General features: G+C 32.8%; 2 protein-coding genes across 2 annotated transcripts; both read left to right on the plus strand.

The window, feature by feature from the left end:
- On the plus strand, positions 124-7329 carry LOC18592332 (small glutamine-rich tetratricopeptide repeat-containing protein). The gene is made up of 10 exons (XM_007018996.2): positions 124-343; positions 1272-1528; positions 2489-2522; positions 2660-2796; positions 3935-4001; positions 4677-4776; positions 5262-5425; positions 6033-6079; positions 6154-6204; positions 6711-7329. The coding sequence occupies exons 1-10, from the start codon at positions 271-273 to the stop codon at positions 7074-7076; spliced, it is 1296 nt and encodes a 431-aa protein (XP_007019058.2). The 5' UTR covers positions 124-270; the 3' UTR covers positions 7077-7329.
- Positions 10939-18877, plus strand: LOC18592333 (long chain acyl-CoA synthetase 9, chloroplastic). Its single transcript, XM_007019001.2, has 12 exons — positions 10939-11423; positions 12381-12875; positions 13001-13081; positions 13730-13984; positions 14169-14300; positions 14431-14604; positions 14707-14936; positions 16432-16549; positions 17183-17314; positions 17448-17582; positions 17656-17862; positions 18420-18877. Exons 2-12 carry the CDS (start codon positions 12429-12431, stop codon positions 18585-18587), a joined length of 2079 nt encoding a protein of 692 aa, XP_007019063.2. The 5' UTR covers positions 10939-11423; positions 12381-12428; the 3' UTR covers positions 18588-18877.

Genomic DNA, 18877 nt, shown 5'->3' on the forward strand with positions numbered 1-18877 from the left:
TTTTAAATAAGTTAAAAAAAATTTAAAATATTATTCAAATATTAATATTGAAAAAAAAATAAAGATACTAGAAACTAAAAAGTGGAGGAGAATCCCATCCCAATCGCGGCACGCAAGTAAAGAATAGCTGTAACCCTGCAGCCAAAACACACCAATTCTTTACCGTTTTCAGTCTCCCCAACTCCATGTGTCTTGTTTCAGTAGAATAGAAGTTTTCAACTCTCTGAGGAAAGCACCAAGCAGGGACTGTTTAAGCTCTTTGCAAATTGGATGGATAAATTAAAGACCGATTCTCCCCTCTCTCGTCGCATCGTTCGCTCCTTTATAGATTTCCTCAATTCTGGTATACTCTCTCTCTCTCTCATTTCATTCTGTAAAGTTCTCATTTTTTATCATTCAATTAGGTTATCTCAGCGTAATAGCGTTTTTCACTGATTTCTTTTTCCTTTTTGCTTTATTTTTAAAGTGGTTTTCTTCTTGATTGCTCTTGATTTTGCTATAATGCAAAAGCGAAATCGGCTCGTTTGCTGATTGATTTTGGCTTTTGGAAAGCTAAAAGCAAGAAGTAAAGGTGTTTCTTGAATGCTATTTTTTTTTTTTCACCAGAAAATTAGGCAATTCTTGTTGGAATGTAGGTTATTTACAACTTAAGAAATGTAAATTCCGAGTTGAGGTTAAAAATTGTATCTTTTCATGCAGTGTGATAAAGAAAAAGAAGAAATAGACGTTTGTGAACAATGCTGTTCTATGCTGTCGTGGACAATACAATGTACGCAGAAGTGTATAGTGGGATTATGTTCATGTTATGTTTCAGTGAATGTGGGTACAATAAGACTTAAAGGGTGGAGTATCAACTTTGGGAATGATTACATTGGAGAATGTCTTGGGAATTCTTAGGGAATAATATAAGATTTGATTGATTTTTAAATTATCATGAAAAAAAAGGTGTAAACACTTCAAACTTTGTCTGAAGAGTGGCTGCTGGAGTTTCCAAAACCACGGAACTGATGGTGTTTTTTGTTTATCTTGTTAACTAGTCAAAGATGCTGAATATGTTTTTAGATCTTCTTATTGTTTAGATTGCATTACTGGTAACTGTCAGTTAATATTGCTAATTCCTATAGGGCCAGGAATCTTTATGACCTTGAAACATTTATCTGTTCTGTGTGGCCTAAGCCTCTTCTACCAATTTCCCTATCATGCTTTTTTATTCACTTTGTATGCTCAACTTGTTAAATTGTTTTCTAATAATAGTTTTTTCTGTTGTATAGTTGAACCTGCTCCAGGGGTGGATCTTGAAGGCCTTGAAGTTGCCAGGGAATGTTTGACTGAGGTGTTTAAACTTGACTCAACTTCTGTTAATGATGTGAAACCTGATGTATTAGTTGACTTATTCAGTTCATTGGAAGCAAGTGAGGATCAGAAAATTAAGTCAGATCTAAGTCACAGGGGAGCTTCAGATAATGCTCCTAGTTCATCGTATGCCCATGATGTCACTAGCAATAATTCCTTGAAGGCATCAAAACTGGTATATTTTCTACCTTCTTTTTTTTTGTCAAAATTTATGTAAAACATATTTGACTTTAGGATTTAACTTTGGCATGATGTGTGTCATCTAAAATTTAATTCTTTCTATTTTAAAATTTAATATGGAAAATTTTCTCTGTGAATGGATTTCTTTCTTTATCATTAAATGAATGTTGTTGTAGTGGTGTTCTGTTAGGGGCATTCTTGGCAATAGTGGGCGTGTGATGCAATCTCACATCAAATTTTGGATGCAAATAGTTCTATATGACTCAATGTTTGATAAAAGTAAAATGAGAGACCTGGTTGGGAAAAAGAGTGTGTGCAATGTGAATTCAAAAGCAGTGTATGGTCATTGCATAATGGAATTATTATTGTTACTACTACTATTGCAACTATCTCTGCAACAACAAATTACATTTAGAATTTTATCTTGCAGAAGCAAACTATTAAGCCTTAATATTACAACTACTCATTTCTGAATTCCTTCCCTCTGACTATGTAAAAGGTTACACTCTAGGTATTATAGAAGCTGACCAAATGCTTTCTTGAATTAAAGTTGCAGTGTTTTTGCTATAGTTATGCTCCAATTGTTCTCTCAACTTTTAGCTTAGTATTTAATTCAATAAGCAAGTTAAAAAGAACCAAAAAAAAAAAAAGTGTGTGTGTTGGGGGTGGGGGGAGAATGTTCTAATTAATTGCTTCTTTTGAATGATAACCTGTAATTGAATTCTGCAATCTTTAAGAACATAACTGAAAATCTTATCGTAACATACATGTTGGTCTGTATAATATTGCACCAATTTGCAGCTACGAGTTGTTAAAGTTTGTGTGACATTCTGGAGGCATTTATAATATTGTGATATTCATCTCTTGCAGCACTTTTTTTTTTCCATGTATTTGGACGTTATTTTTTTGTCTAGTTCTTTCTAATACGATCTTTGTCTTAATTTCTCTGAATTAGGGGGATAATTGGACAAGAGAACCTCAGTCTGCAGGTGGACCATTCTTTATCTTGAAAATTACATTTTGGACTTTTTAATAACAGGGTTGAATTAGTTTTACATTTGTGTTACTATTTCAATGCTTTAGGTTATACACAATAATTCTAATTTGCCATCAATGTAACTTGCAGGGGTCTCTAAGGATGAACTCTTTGGGCAATTCTTTGCTGCACTAGAGAAAATTCATTTTTTAAGGGCCATGCCTGATGGGAATGATGATCCTGCACAACTGGATAAAGCTACTCGTTTATTTCAAGATGCTCTAAATGTATGTTCTGTTAGTTGTATAGTTAAACTTGGTAGTGTTTGAATTAATTGATACAAAGTGATGGTTTTTATTGAGATATCTTAAGGTTTGGCTCATGGATTCTGGTTAGTTTTAGATTATAGACTTTCTGTTTGAATTAGTTTAATCAATAGTGTTTTCATGCTTTGACTCATCACTACACCCGGAAACTAAATAAGGGGAAGCCAAGGAGATAGGGTGCAATGATCATTAATGTTTCACCAGGGCATGGATTTATGCATCAGTAATGATATTTGTCCTTAATGAAGTGATTTAGTATGAGAATCTTTGGTGGATTTCTTCTCATTATTTTAATAAAGAACCAATTGTTTCAAGCTTAATCATTCACCGCAGAGAATTATTTGAGCAAACTCTTACTATTTCTTTCTTAATTTAACATCTGCCTGGCAGTGCTGACAATGACATCTTTATTTCCTCTTCTGAATTAATGTTACATGTCCCATTGCAAATTGACCGACCTCTGAAGTCTTACACATCACATGACAAGTTTCAGCTTCAGTTATTTCTTACATTGGAGAAACAAATTATTATTTTTTTTCTTATACCATCATAAATTTATGTGGCTTGGGAATCTGAAAGAGTTCAAATACCAATTTCTAGATTGGAGTTCCTCTGAAATTAATCATCCTTGACCAAGTGGCTTACAATTTTGGATGGAGAGGTTAAGTTAGTGAGTGAACCATTAAATCATCATAATGACTGAAGGATTGGAGAACTAAGGAAGTTAGGAAGCTACTGGTTGCAATGTTTGTCAATTGCAAGGTATCCAGCTGAGTTTAAGTATGTGTCATCTTTGAGGTTTTGCTGTACAGAATATGTGATTATAAGGAAGGATATTACTGTTGTTTGGATTCTCAATATCTCTTCGTTTTTATTGCTTTGAACTAGTTAGGAATTTGGGATTCACCGCTGATGATATCAAAATCCATATTGCTTTCACATCATTAAATAGGACAGTTGGAACTTGATCTTTTTCATTATATTCTCATTCTATAATTTTGTGCCATTTGTGGTTATTATCATATTTTATTCACTTTCTAATGATATCAGTTAGCTTCTGTCGTGGCTTCATTAATGTTTTAATTATCTTCCACATCAGGAGATGGAACAATGTGGATGTAAGGAATTTGACCGTAAAAACCTGGCTGAGACATTTAAATGTCAAGGTAATAAACATTTGTGTACCTTTTGTTGGCAGTTAGTGCTTTAAATCTGTAACCTTTATTTCACATGTTCATTATTTTGGAGAATTTGAGAAAGTTTTGTTCTTTTCCTTCTTACATTGTCTAATCTGCATGTGCTTTATCTGTTGATTTATTGGTAGTCATGAAGTACAGGTGGTAAAAGCAGATGCTTTATCTGTTGATTTATTGGTAGTCATGAAGTACAGGTGGTAAAAGCAGACCCAAACAAGCAGCTCGCTTGAAACCCAACCTGTGCAACATGATTTTACTGAAAAAGTCAATGACTTGAACCCAGTTGCTATATCCATATTGAGTAAAATGTGGCAAAAGTTGACATGAACTTGAAAGATTCGTAAAAGCTGCCAGCCCTAGATATAACCAGTTCTGACGTAAATTGAATCTAAAAGTTAACAACCTGAACCTAAAGTCACTGGAAGAATTCAATACCTGAAACGACCCAAACCATCCAATTGCCACCTATATCCTCTCCTTCTTCTTTTAAAATGAATCCTTTTTCATAATAATTATTGCATAAGAAGTGTCAATATGATGACCATATATTCCGTTGTTATTTTTGTAGCATGGTTTAAAAAATATCTTGAAGTGTTCATTCTCTGTAAAAGCTGATCATCTTGTTTATATTGTCGTTGCTTTCAGGTAACAGGGCCATGCAGTCAAAGCTATACTCCGACGCAATAGAGCTGTATTCTGTGGCCGTTTCACTTTGTGATGAAAATGCAGTTTATTATTGTAATAGGTGCTGCATTGTGCATGCTGATAATTTGATATATATTTGGTCAATTTGTCATCGTTATGGGTTAAGAGATAAATGAATTTGCTTGTTTGTGAAGAGAAGTATAAATATAATGAGTGCAATACATGGATTCTCGGGGGATAGTATTGGACTAATCAATAGTTAAATTTTTCTTACCAAAGGATAGGAAAGCCCTTAATCCTACTATCCCACATTATCCTTGCACTATTTAGGTCATGCTGTTGGTGTCATTGAACACTGTAGAAGCTTTTAACCTTTGACTATTAGAAATGATAAACTTGTCTTTTCTGTTCATCATGTCTTGATAATATCAGGATTTAGAAAAATTGGTTCTTTTTAATGTTTGGATTCTAGTAACTTTTAGAAATATACCTATTTCTTTTATTAGATTGCAGCAAGTTTCAACATTTTCAGATATTTGTGTACATAAAACTGTAATGTCTAATTGAATTATGTATGCTTATCAGGGCTGCTGCTTACACTCAAATTCACAAGTACAATGAAGCGATTAGGGACTGTCTTAAATCCATTGAAATTGACCCAAATTACAGCAAGGCGTACAGTCGTCTTGGTTTAGCATATTATGCTCAAGGGAACTATGCTGATGCAATTGAGAAAGGATTTAAGAAAGGTTGGTGCGAAATTATTTGTGAGCTATACAGAGTGTTACTGTTGTACTGAAAAATGCAGGCAGCAGCATTAAGTTTTCTCTATCAATGTATTTTTCAGATATCATGATACATTTTTTCTGCTTTTTGTGAGTCTGCTGTCTTATCTATTTATGTAGTTTGCCAAGTTCACCACTCTTGGTCTCTCTATGGGTAGATGCAATTTACCTTATTATACAGTACCTGAATATACAGTATGCTGACCTATTTCCATGATTAGTTTGTGCTTTTAGAAATTAGTTAATTGATTTTGGATCTTACATCATAAAAGCTAATGTTTGATCCATGCAAAAGTTGACACAATTTTGCATCATTTTATTAGCCACAATCTTCAGTATATTGTGTTTAGCTTTTATCTTTAGTCACGGGCACATCCAATTCTAGGATATCATTTATCAGCATTTTTTTTATGTATATTTGGAGTGGATTATCTTACATTTACAATTGAAGAAAACTCCCACATTTCCCTAAGTCCTGATCTTTTCATTGAAATCAATCACACATTGATGGTTGTGGTTTCTGTCTGCCGTCAAACAATCTAGTTTCAAACTTTTATTATTTAACTTGCAGCCTTGCAATTGGATCCAAATAATGAATCTGTGAAAGAAAACATTCGGGTAGGTGTCAGTGTTCCTTTTCTTACATTGTTATGGTGGTGGTGTTGTCTTGACATTCTTATTGTGATATACAGGTAGCTGAGCAGAAATTGAAAGATGAGCAGCAGAGGGCAGAGAGGGATCTGGTAATATGAACTATTAGTCATTTACTGAAATGTGATTATAGGTGTTTAATAACTGGAAAAAGTGGTCTATAATAATTACCACACCAACAATAGCCATTACCAGTTTAGCACCTTACAATTATAAGTACATACTAAAGAAGAGTATAGGCAGTACTGTTGTCATACCAATACATAAAATTTGGGTACAATTGTTATATAACGTGTCATCGCGCAGGTACCATGAGTTCGTTTGACACTAAAAGAGAGAGGGTACGACTGTTTCAAACCTGTTCCCCTTGAAAATGGACCCAATTTGTATACTGTTCAATTATTCTCAAGAATATTTGCTATTTGAATGTTATTTTTAAATTTCTTGTGTTTCTTCATATGCGTCACTCTTCCTTCTCTTTCTGAAGAGATCTCAATGCCATATTCTCCAGTGTTTCGGATGATTAATGCCCCATTTCTTTGAGATTTACTATTACATACATCTCATTTTCTGTCCATCTTTTAACTCCATCTTACAGAATGCTAGTTCCAGTCATAATAATCAAGGACCTAATAACCATTCAACTGGGTCAAGGAGTCATGGTGCATCACCTCCATTTACAATGCCTTTTGACACTAGTGCCCTTCCTGCTGATTTTACAAGCATGCTTATGAATATGGCTGCAAGTGCATACCAAGGACAACCGTCTCAAAACAGGCAGGGAGAAGACATGAATGTAAACGGATCTGAAGAGCCTGGAATAAGAATAGGTGGCAACATCAACTTGAATTTTGGTGAGCAAATGCAATTACCAGAGGAGTTAACTGGAGCTTTCAGATCTGTAATGGAAATGTTCTCAGGTACATCACCTCCTGGAAACCCTCAGGATACAAATGGAAGATGAGCTTCAAACTACAGGATTCTACAAACATGTATGATTAATTATATTTCAATTTACTAAATCATGCTTTCAGTTTTAACACCCGCTTCTCTTTGAGTTACAAAGGATTTCCTTGAGAGTTGAGACAAATATAAAAACTTAGAGATAGTGAATTTTTGTTCTTTTATAGAAAGTTAAGTATAATACCAAATGATTAGCTTAATCAGGTAAGGTGATTTTGATCAGATATCATGGGATTTTACTCTTTAGTTGCTTATGCCATTGGATCTCTTTGTGGATCAGAAGCAATACATTGAGAACAACACTGCTGCTAGATATATAAAGAAAGGAAAACACCTTTCTTTGTTTAGATTTTCTGACTTTTTCTCAGTCAAGCTATAAATCAGGACACAATGGCAAATCCTTGGAGATGAAGATTGCTTGCTTGGGATGCATGAAGGTTGACAATTGCCTCGTCAGCCAAAAAAGAAAAAAAAAACACGCATTGACAATAACGCCATGGCTAATGCCACTACCTTTCTACCGTTTGAATGAGTATATTTCAAGTGAAGAATGAAGAATTGATAAAACGTGGATGATCACACGACAACGTAATGTAGGATATGTATATATATATATATATATATTCATTAGTAAATGTATCACAAATTCTTTGTTTGTTATACCGAACCTTGCCAATGATCCCTCCGTTCTCTTCCCTATGAATGGCGGCTTCAACATCAATGACATGAAACAAAGCTACTTCTCTCAGGTATGTATTATCATTTTTATCTCTTTCATTTTTCTTAAAAAAGTATGATTTTAACATTTCAAAATTATTATATTATGATAATATTATATATATATATATATATTTTTTTTTTTCTTAAAAAATTAATGATGTTTCGCTACATTGTCATCATGAAATCTCAAACTTTTAAATTTTTTTTAATCTTTATTTTTTTATTAAAAAATAATAATAATGAGATATTTGAACATAATTAATTTATCCTTCAACAATCCAAATAATTTCAACTAAAAATTTATACAAAATGATGATGTATTAAAAAAAAGATCTTTGACTACCCACAAACAAAACAAGGAAAGTTAAATTTCTATCACGATACATCAGTCATTACCAAGCCATTGTCATCTTGTTACAAATCACCTCCACCCCTTCCTTTCACTCCCAATAATTAGAACAAATTCAAAGAGAAAAAGCACAATTAACGTTATGTTTTAGCCTTTAGGACATATATAGGCCATTTGAAACTCTGGGGTTTTTCTTTGGTTGAAATTTTTTAATGTTTATATATTGTATATGATTAAAATGGTATGAGTTCAAACTTCCCTTTTCTAAAAAAATTAAAATAATTATTAATATACAATGAGGTGTAATAATAATTGCCATTTATCAATATTCTCAAGAACCATAAAAAAGGGCATTCATTGCTTAAAGAATGAATGATTCCAATTACGACCTTATCTTCTTCTTACTTTTCTTCCTTTTCATTCAATTTTTTTCTTTTTAGTTGTTTTAAAATCTTTATTCCAAATCTCATTCTACACTTATCCAAACCTTAAGTATATAATTAACAAAACGTTATGACATAATGGATTGGTACACGTTAATACGACTAAGTCATAGACTTAAGTAAGGGTGTTGGCCCCATTAACCCCCAGTGTTATTGCATGTAAGAATTATTACGAAACTTTATTCTCTTAGTTGGCTCCTCCATAAATATTTCATGCACGTAATATTAAAGGTGAGCAAAATCAATCCAAACTAATTACCCACCAAAATAAATGCGATTTGGATAAAACGGTTCGGTTTAATTAATCAATTAAATCCATTTGTCCAAAACGTTTGGTCTAATTGGTCTATTGGATCAATTGGTCCAAAAAGTTCGGTCAAATTAGTTTTTTGGTCGGTTCTCAATATTAAAATTTTTGGACTAATCCACCTAAAAAACCAAACTAGTTTTTTATATATTTATAAATACATATATATTAATATATATAATAATTTTTATATATATTAAGAAGAATTGATAGTAAACTTAATTAATAATATACTTAAAATATATTAAGGTATTATATGTACATATACAAATCATAATCATAATAATTTAATATTAGTTATATATATTTATTTATAAATCTGTATAATATGAAATTATAAGTTATATATTTTAAATGATATAACTTATATGTTAATATTATAATATATGATAGTAAATATCTCACATATTAATATATTATAATTATTACACTTTAGTAATATTTCGTAATATAAAATGTTATGAATTTTTATATATAATTATATAAATATATTATATATACATATATTTAATTTATACATAAGGATTACTATAATTTATCATAAACTTTATTTATCTAATTACATTTGGTAACTTTATTAATTATCACATTAGATTTTATAACATATTGTTTATAATTAGTTATTATTTATATAAACTGTGATATAAAACGTTATAACATATAAGCTATGTGATTAATTTCATATATATATATATAACAAAATCATATATTATATATACATATATTTAATTTATACATAAATATAACTATAACTTATAATAGACTTTATTTATATGATTACACTTAATAACTTTATTAGTTGTCACATTAAATTTTATAACATATTATTTATAATTAGTTATTATTTATACAAACTTTGATATAAAACATTTTATCAAATAATTGGTATCATTAATTATACATATAATAAGGTAATATATCATATATACATATATTTAATTTATACATAAGCATTAGTATAACTTATAATGAACTTTATTTATATAATTACACTTAATATGTTTTTTAGCTATCACCTTAAATTTTATAACATATTGTTTATAATTAGTTATTATTTATACAAATTTTGATATAAAACATTATAACATATAAGTTATATTATTAATTTCATATATATATATATAATTATGGATAAAGTTTATAAATTTTAATATTATAAGTTATAAAAAAATGATAAAATTTTGATCCATTTGTCCAAAATCAAACCAACTAAATCAATTTTATATTTGATCGATTTGATTTTTTTTATATTTGGTGGGTTTTGGTCCATTTTTTAAAAATAATTAGTCCATTTGATCTTTAAGTATGGTGGACCAAACCACTCAATCTATCCATTTGCTTACCTCTATATAATATTGTCATCCAAATAAAAAAAAAAGCATTCATGAATTTTTGATAGAGACATTAATGTTGCATCACGTGTCACGTAATTATTAAACTATTTAATAAAAATAGTAAAAAAAATGGTATGCCTTGACACATCACACATATAATGGAAATTAATTAAGGCTTTTTTTATCATTCATTCATCTTTCTTTATTCCTTTTCTTAGTCAGGAAAGTCAACATTAAACAAAAATGACATCTTTCCCTTTCTTGTTTGGTTGTTTTTGTTGTATAAGTAATTACTATTTCAGAAGATATTTATGAAGTTAATGACATTGATTTTGATAATTGTAATTCATTTTAAATTCTTAATGAATCTCTTTTATATAAACAAATTAATTAATAAATTTTTTATCTACCAACAAATGTTTTAAGAGTAAAAATTGAACGCGGAATTTCTATGATATCAAAAAAGAGATTTTATTTGGTTTTATTCAAAAAATTTTATCATCATAAAAAATTTTGAAAACAAAAATATATAAAAATAATATTTCTACTAATATTATAATTTACATATTAATAAATGTTTGATTGGTCTCGTATTCGAGCATTTGATATATTAATTAAAAAAAAGTCTATAACAAAAGTTTCTCTGGTCCCCTACCATGAAAATTCTGCTATATAAGCAGCACGTATCAGCAAATATCGGGTAAGAAATTGAAGACGAAGGGAGGAAGTTGTGCATGGCAGATGGGCCACAGCCACATGCACCACATCCACTTTGCGTCACCCTTCGAGAACACAGACAGTTGCTGAACCCAATTGCCATTTGTTTGGTCTCAAACAGGCACTGTTGGTTTTCCTTTTTTTGCTTCTTACCCTGAGTCCTGCCCAGTGAAAATTTAAGCCACAACAAACAAAAAGAAAAAAGGCTGAACATTTAAAAACAAGGCCCCTTTTCAGAGGAAACTAGTTCTGATACTCCAACGTCTTCACTCTCGGTCTTTCCGCCCAACATTTAACTACCCTTTTCGTTTTACACTGTTATTCGAACGTCCTCGTTTCGATCTCTTCTTGAAAAGTAAGCTGAAAGCCCCTTTTTCTGTGAAGCCCCCCATTGCTTTGGTTTTTTTGTAATGCTGATCACTTGAATTGGGTCCCTTACTTTCCCAAATCTTTCAGCTTCAGCTTCGAAATTTTGAAGGTATTTTTGGATCATACACGTGTTTACTCAAATGGCTTTTTTTTTCTTTGTTATTGTTTGGCTTTTTCTTTTTTTAGTGTTACCCTTTTGTTTTGATCTTTCATTTTTTTTTTTGCCATTGTTGAAAATATGGGTTCTTTGATTCAATGGACTGCCTCAAAATTTCCCTTTTCTTTATTTCATTGAAATTTTGCTTGTGACTTAATTACATACCATTTGAATTGATATGTTGTGCGTGGATTTTATGGAATGTTTGTTTACCCTCGTGTTTCTCTTTAATTAAACTTTAAGCCTATTTCTTTGTTATTTTTGGTGATTGGTCCCTTAAAAACAGAAAAGATAAAAACTTTTGTGGTAACATCTAAAACAGTTTAGAATCCTGGAAACTTCGTTTTGAGGTAAGTTAGCAGGCCGAATATGGAGTTGTTAATAGTATAATACTCTATCTTAGTTTTGAATATAAACAAAAGTAATTGCTGTATGAAAAATCAGTATAATGTTTGCTTGGTTAAAAACGGTGTTGAATTATGAAGGTGATAAACGGTGCTGAATTATGAAGGTGATAAACGGTGTTGAATTATGAAGGTGATACTGATAATAGGAACTTTGATATCCTTCTGTCCATTTTTTTGTGTTTCCTCGCAAGCTGTTTATTCAGAAACAATCATCATGATAAAAAAAAGTGATATTTCTCTTGCTATACAGCTGCATATGCACTTTGTCATGCTTGGCTGGCAGCTGGTGAACGTTTGTTTTTGTTATAGGGAAAAAAAAAAAAAACCTTCCTTGTGGTTTTGACCTTTTTTCCGCTGCTACTTTCTATGTGGTTTTGTTGCAATCTTGAAGACATTCTACTTTCCTAAGCAGTTCAGTAAAAATAGAAGAAAAAGGGACCTTAAATTTTTCTGGTACTCATTTTAGGTTAATAATCATGGTTGGATGTGATTCTGTTTTCAGGAGGACAGAAAGAGGTAGATTCTGCCAGGGGAACAAAACCCTATAAATATGAGTGCTTATATTGTTGGTGCTCTTGTCCCTATTGTATTTACACTTCTCCTTCGGAGTTCAAAGAATGTGAAGAAGCGAGGAGTGCCAATTGATGTTGGTGGGGAACCCGGGTATGCAATCCGAAACAGTCGATTTCCTTCCCCAGTTGAAACGGCATGGGAAGGTATATCTACTCTTGCAGAACTTTTTGAGCAGGCATGTAAGCAACACCACGATAAACGCTTGCTTGGAACGAGGAAATTGATTTCAAGGGAAGTTCAAGTAACTGAAGATGGAAGATCATTTGAGAAGGTTCATTTGGGAGACTATGAATGGTTGACATATGGGAAAGCATTTGAAGCTGTGTGCAACTTTGCTTCTGGATTAGTTCAACTCGGTCATAAAAAGGAAGAACGTGTGGCAATCTTCGCTGATACAAGAGAAGAATGGTTCATTGCACTGCAGGTCTTACTTATATCTTCTGAATTTGTCTTTTGTTATTTTTAAGTTTATCTGAGATGTAAATATGCCAGGTCCTTCTTTGCCCTCCACGGATTAGTGATCATAACTGATATATGTTCTTTTTTCAGGCATGCTTTAGGCGCAACGTCACTGTGGTGACAATATATGCATCTTTAGGGGAAGAGGCTTTATGTCATTCATTAAATGAGGTCTTCTCTCTTTCTCCCTCCCTCCCTCCCTCCTTTTGTGTATGCCTGTGGATGTGCTGATGTGCATGGTTCCATGCACATAATTGTATTTACATAAATGTGCTTCTTCCTTGGTTATCAGTTCTAGTCCAATAAAAGTTATGTTTTTATAGATGTATATAGTAACAAAACTAATATTATTATGTGCAAAGTAGTTAACTGTTGCTTGTACTAATCTTTTTGGCCAGTCCTTTAGAAACTATGTCTGTCATTAATTTGCTTGCCGCATTGGTGAATTATGACTTCCTATTTCTTACATGTTTAGATACATTGTTAAGGGTCTGCAGCTTGATTAACAGTTCAACATTATTTGCTAAGTTGCTTTTTATTCATGTAATTATTTTTTCTCATCTTCAATTTATATCATATCATTAAGTTGTTAGAATTGATATTTATAGTTTAAGGTGTCGTGTTGGTTATCGATTCCTCTCAAGGTTAGTGAGGTACCAGTAATACTCATTACAAAAGTATTCCCTGCAATTTGTAATATGCAACTGAGTGGAAAAAGTGGTGATTCACTGTGTGAAGTGTCTAGTGAAGATTTTTATGGTTGTCCGCATTGGTTACTTTATATTTGTTTATTTATTTATACAATCTTCGCTCTTCTAGACTGACGTTACCACGGTGATTTGCGCAAACAAAGAACTAAAAAAGCTTGTCAACATTAGTGGGCAACTTGACACTGTCAAACGTGTGATCTGTATGGATGATGAGATTCCAACTAGTGCAAGTGGTAGATGGACGATCACTTCTTTTGCTGACGTGGAGAGAATGGGCTGTGAAAATCCAGTTGTTGCTGATTTACCTCTTTCAGCTGATGTTGCAGTTATAATGTATACTAGTGGAAGTACTGGATTGCCTAAGGTTAGAAGTGTCTATTTTGGCTTCTGGTTCTTCTGTTCTCTTATAATTTTGTAGGCAAAAATATGCTTATGGTTAGTGAACTGGTGTAAGCATGATGCTATCTTTGAGATTTTTCAAAATGGTTATCTTAGAAGTTTAGGTTTCCATATTGTTAAGCCACTTCGAATATGTCAAATTTGTGCAGGGTGTGATGATGACACATGGCAATGTACTAGCTACTGTTTCTGCAGTCATGACAATTGTTCCTGGACTTGGAAGCAAGGATGTTTATCTTGCATATTTACCCCTTGCTCATATTCTTGAATTAGCAGCTGAGGTATGTTTGTTGTCTTAGATTGCATGACAAGATAGATTAATGGCGACTTGGTTTCAATCTCTATTTATATCCTAAATTTGTTTACCTGCAGTGTGTTTAAACATATTTAACTTTCCTTTTGCAATTGTAGAATTTAATTCCTGCTGTTGGAGGTGTCATAGGATATGGAGCCCCTTTGACTCTCACCGACACATCTAGCAAGATAAAAGCTGGAACAAAGGGGGATGCCACTGTGTTGAGTCCAACTGTGATGGCTGCTGTCCCAGCAATTCTTGATCGTGTTCGAGAGGGAGTGCGGAAGAAGGTTAGAAATTTTCATTTCTACGAAAATATGACTTCTTCTCTTTATATATATAATATTGTGAAACTAAGCTCATTTCAATCATTATTGAATCTTGCACTTTAGGTAGATGCAAAGGGTGGACTATCCAAGAAATTGTTTGACTTGGCTTATGCCCGTAGATTATCTGCAATAAACGGTAGTTGGGCTGGTGCTTGGGGCCTGGAAAAGCTATTGTGGAACTTTCTTGTCTTCAAAAAGGTCCGAGCAATTCTAGGTGGTCGCATTCGATTTTTACTATCTGGTGGTGCTCCTCTATCTGCAGATACTCAGAGATTTATCAACATCTGTCTTGGGTTAGTATTTTTTTAGTATTATACTTATTTATCCTCTGGTGCTGCTCTTTCATACTTAGACACACATGCTCACACTAAAAACACAAGCACATTTCTTTAGTTCTAAAACAAATGTTCTTCTAAATTTTAATTAAAGTATTGTTGATAATTTTAAAATTTTATGTGATGATTTGTAAAATACGTATGATTTTATAGAGATTTCACATCTAATAAGAGTTTGAAAGAAAATGACTGACGTAATTCGAATTACAATATTGGGGTTATTTAGTCAAATGATAAAAAGGAAAAAAGAAATCTTAAATAACATTGGCTGAATGCAATGAGTAGGTTTTAACTACTTAACATTTTTCGACATTTTTTCATTGAAAATTTTCTAATAAGTGGTTTCCAAAATAAGCTACCAAAGTCATTGAAATGGATATATCCAATGGTTATCAAACAACACTTAACATCTTGCCCAACAGAAGTTGCTTCATCTAGATTTTGAGCTTTTTGTTGATTTTTTCTGCTTTTCATCTTAATTCATGAGGGTTTAACACCTGAAGTACCAATATATAATTAAAGAGCAGAGTAGAATAAACCATTTATTTAAAAAAGAAGCCTAAGGGTTCTTTTAGACCATTTTTTTATGGCTAAGCCTCTCAGAGGCCCAATTATGTGTGTAAATCTGCTTCTCAAGCTGCTAGCTGGTCTGAGATGTAGTGCTCAAATTGTCTAAATCAGTTTCTAGGTTAAATTTCTATTACTTCCGTAATTAAAGCTGATATAGAAAATAGTGGACATAAAAAATGCTTTGAATGGATATACGGAAGATGTGCTTTTATATCTCCGGATGGTTTTTTGATTTAAAATAACTTGACAATTCAAGCAACAGGAGTTACTTCTCTTGAATCATCTGACTTGAATTTAACTTCAGCTCAGTGCATTTAGTTCAAGTGTAGTTCTACCTAAAGTAATCAGGTGAAGAATGGTTCATTATTGCTAATTCACATGGCACATTTATTGACGTTGGCAATTATTAGAAACAAGCTTCTCTAACTGTATGAGATGATGTCATGTTATGTTCCTCAACCATTTGGACCAGTTCTGATAGCTTTAACGAACAGTAATATTGTACAGGATATGTCTTTGAAAAGTTTAAATGTCATTCAATTCTTTTTTTTTTTTTTGTCAAATGAAAGCATCTTAAGAAACCAAGTCATCAAAGTGATGCCTGTGAATTAAAGAAAACAGGAATGCATGAAGATTCTTTGGATGGCAGGTCTATTACCTTAGATGGTAAATTTGAATAGAACTACAAGTAGCTTATATGTTATAACAACAACCAAAAATCCTTGGGATGACAAAATGGGTTCTCAAACTAAATATAAAATACAGATTGGTATGTGATCACCGTGGAGATGCTATCATCAGCACGGACATTAAGAATTATCTTTTTCATACAGTTTTATTTTATTTTCTAAGTATCAGACTCTCATTGGATTTCCTTTCCCAGTGCTCCAATTGGCCAAGGGTATGGCCTGACTGAGACTTGTGCTGGTGCCACCTTCTCTGAGGTTGATGATACATCTGTTGGACGTGTTGGTTCACCACTTCCTTGCTCTTTTGTTAAGGTAAGATACGATTATGATTATTTTTACCAGTTTGAATGGATGACTTTTTACTAGTTCATGTGCATTGCTTTTGATATTCTGAGGGACTCTTTTTAATGTATTTGCTTTTCTTCACTATCTGCTGGTTAAATTTTGCATCTTTCCCTTTCAAATCAATACAGTAGGTTATTTATTTGCTCTAAGTATACAAATCCATGACAATCTGGAATCCCTTTATACTGGTTGAAACTGCAAGCTTCGAGAGTGGACCTCTATGGTAGTTGTTGTTGATATTATTGGCCGTGGTAAGCAATAAGTCTCTTATAGTATAATTTTACAATGTGAATGTTCTTGCCCTGCATCACTTTGCTTTTGGTATTATACACGCCCAGTGGTAAATCTGTAGCCTAAAAGCAATGCTTATCTGAGCTATGTTTCCTGTTGAATACTTGGCATCTATGCGTGTGTGTTTGCAGATGTGTGTCTCTGAACCTATGTGCTCTCAAAGTTTCATTTTCTCTTGCTCTTCACTTTCTGTAAGATTATGTTGTGAGATTATTGCTCTGGTCATTTCATGTGAATGTGATTACTTATTCCAGTTGCGTGATGCAATCCTGACTTTAATAATATTGCACTACATTTTGTTTATTTCAGTTAATAGATTGGCCTGAAGGTGGATATTTAACTAGTGATTCACCAATGCCTCGTGGAGAAATAGTGGTCGGTGGTCCAAGTGTAACACTTGGATACTTCAAAATGGAAGAAAAAACAAAAGAAGTGTACAAGGTAGGTTTTCAAACTCAGTCTCTGCATTCCTTTTCTATTCTTTCTTATTTTTAAGATTACCTACAATCGATTCTCTCTTTCTTCTCTCTATCTCTTAGTAAACTGACTATTTTAATCTTTTGGTGTGGAAAAGGTTGATGAGAGAGGAATGAGGTGGTTCTATACTGGTGATATAGGACAGTTCCATGCTGATGGTTGCCTTGAGATAATTGACCGTAAAAAGGACATAGTCAAACTTCAGCACGGGGAATATGTCTCTTTAGGAAAGGTATGAATGGATGTTCCTAGTCAAACAAAGATGTTCACCAGATGTTCCGTGGTAACTAATATTTCTTTTACAGGTTGAGGCTGCTCTCATCATCAGTACCTATGTCGACAATATTATGTTGCATGCTGATCCATTTCATAGTTATTGCGTGGCTCTTGTGGTGGCTTCTCAGCATGCAGTGGAAGATTGGGCTTCAAAGCAAGGAGTTGCTTTCACTGATTTTGCAGACTTGTGTGAGAAGGAAGAAACTGTCAAGGAAGTACATTCGTCTCTCGTTCAGGTATGCCTCTACTCTCTAGAATAAAATTCCAGTGATTTAAAATTTATCCTGATGTTAAATGTTCAAATTTATGCTAAACATTTGAAAAGAGAAAGATTTAAGCTTTGAAGAGGGTGCCTGGATATGCATGTTATGGTCACTCTTTGCTTTATACATTTTGCGACAAATTCTTTAAGCTTGGAGAACTTATAGGTTGGTGACATTTACATTAAACCATTTCTTTAGGATCACTCATTTATGTTAATACATTTTATCTACCTAAAGTACTTTACATAATTTGTTATACGATGGGATTTTAAGTATTGTTTTTCCTGTGCTGGTTTAGCTATGAGGTAGCTGGTAAAGAAAGCTTTAAATTTGCCTGTACTTTCATGTATAAAACAGAGATATTGTATTCCTTTTTCTTTGAACCCTACTCTTTGGGTGCATTTGATGGAGAAAGTAGTGAACAGCCACAAGAATCCAAGGCTCCTAATAATGTGATTTACTTTTTCACTGATTCTTTTTTACCCCTGCAACCACCCCTACCCTTCCCTTCCCACTACCTCTATTCGCAGATTGCCAAGAAGTCACGTTTGGAGAAGTTTGAGATTCCTGCAAAAATCAAATTGCTTTCTACTCCTTGGACTCCAGAATCTGGCCTTGTCACTGCAGCTCTCAAGATCAAGAGAGAGGCCATTAGAAAAGCTTTCTCTGAAGACCTGGCTAAGTTATATACGTCATAGTTTCAAGAGGACTTAAGCTTCTACTGGTGACTTTGCCAATCTTGAAGAATGGAAGACTAGTGTGAGATAATATGATCAATCCTACATTTACACATTCCTTGTCTTGTGTTTAACTATATATTCTTTCTTTTAGCTTTATCATTGCAATTCATGTTTTATGCTCAAGAAACTACAGAAAAACACTGCTTTTTGCCTGTCTTCAAACAGGGTTGTTAGATGCAAATCTCTTTCCTTGGGTTCCACATGTACTTGTCTGTGCTTAAAGCAAACCCAAAAGGTTTTGTTGTTTA

Source organism: Theobroma cacao, chromosome 8, assembly GCF_000208745.1.
Source record: "Theobroma cacao cultivar B97-61/B2 chromosome 8, Criollo_cocoa_genome_V2, whole genome shotgun sequence".
Taxonomy (NCBI): domain Eukaryota; kingdom Viridiplantae; phylum Streptophyta; class Magnoliopsida; order Malvales; family Malvaceae; genus Theobroma; species Theobroma cacao.

Coding starts and splice junctions, on each gene's coding strand:
- LOC18592332 (XM_007018996.2), top strand. CDS start 271: ATGGATAAATTAAAGACCGATTCTCCCCTCTCTCGTCGCATCGTTCGC. Junction 344..1,271: donor TATAGATTTCCTCAATTCTG/GTATACTCTCTC, acceptor TCTGTTGTATAG/TTGAACCTGCTCCAGGGGTG. Junction 2,797..3,934: donor TATTTCAAGATGCTCTAAAT/GTATGTTCTGTT, acceptor CTTCCACATCAG/GAGATGGAACAATGTGGATG.
- LOC18592333 (XM_007019001.2), top strand. CDS start 12,429: ATGAGTGCTTATATTGTTGGTGCTCTTGTCCCTATTGTATTTACACTT. Junction 17,315..17,447: donor AAACAAAAGAAGTGTACAAG/GTAGGTTTTCAA, acceptor GGTGTGGAAAAG/GTTGATGAGAGAGGAATGAG. Junction 17,583..17,655: donor AATATGTCTCTTTAGGAAAG/GTATGAATGGAT, acceptor TTTCTTTTACAG/GTTGAGGCTGCTCTCATCAT.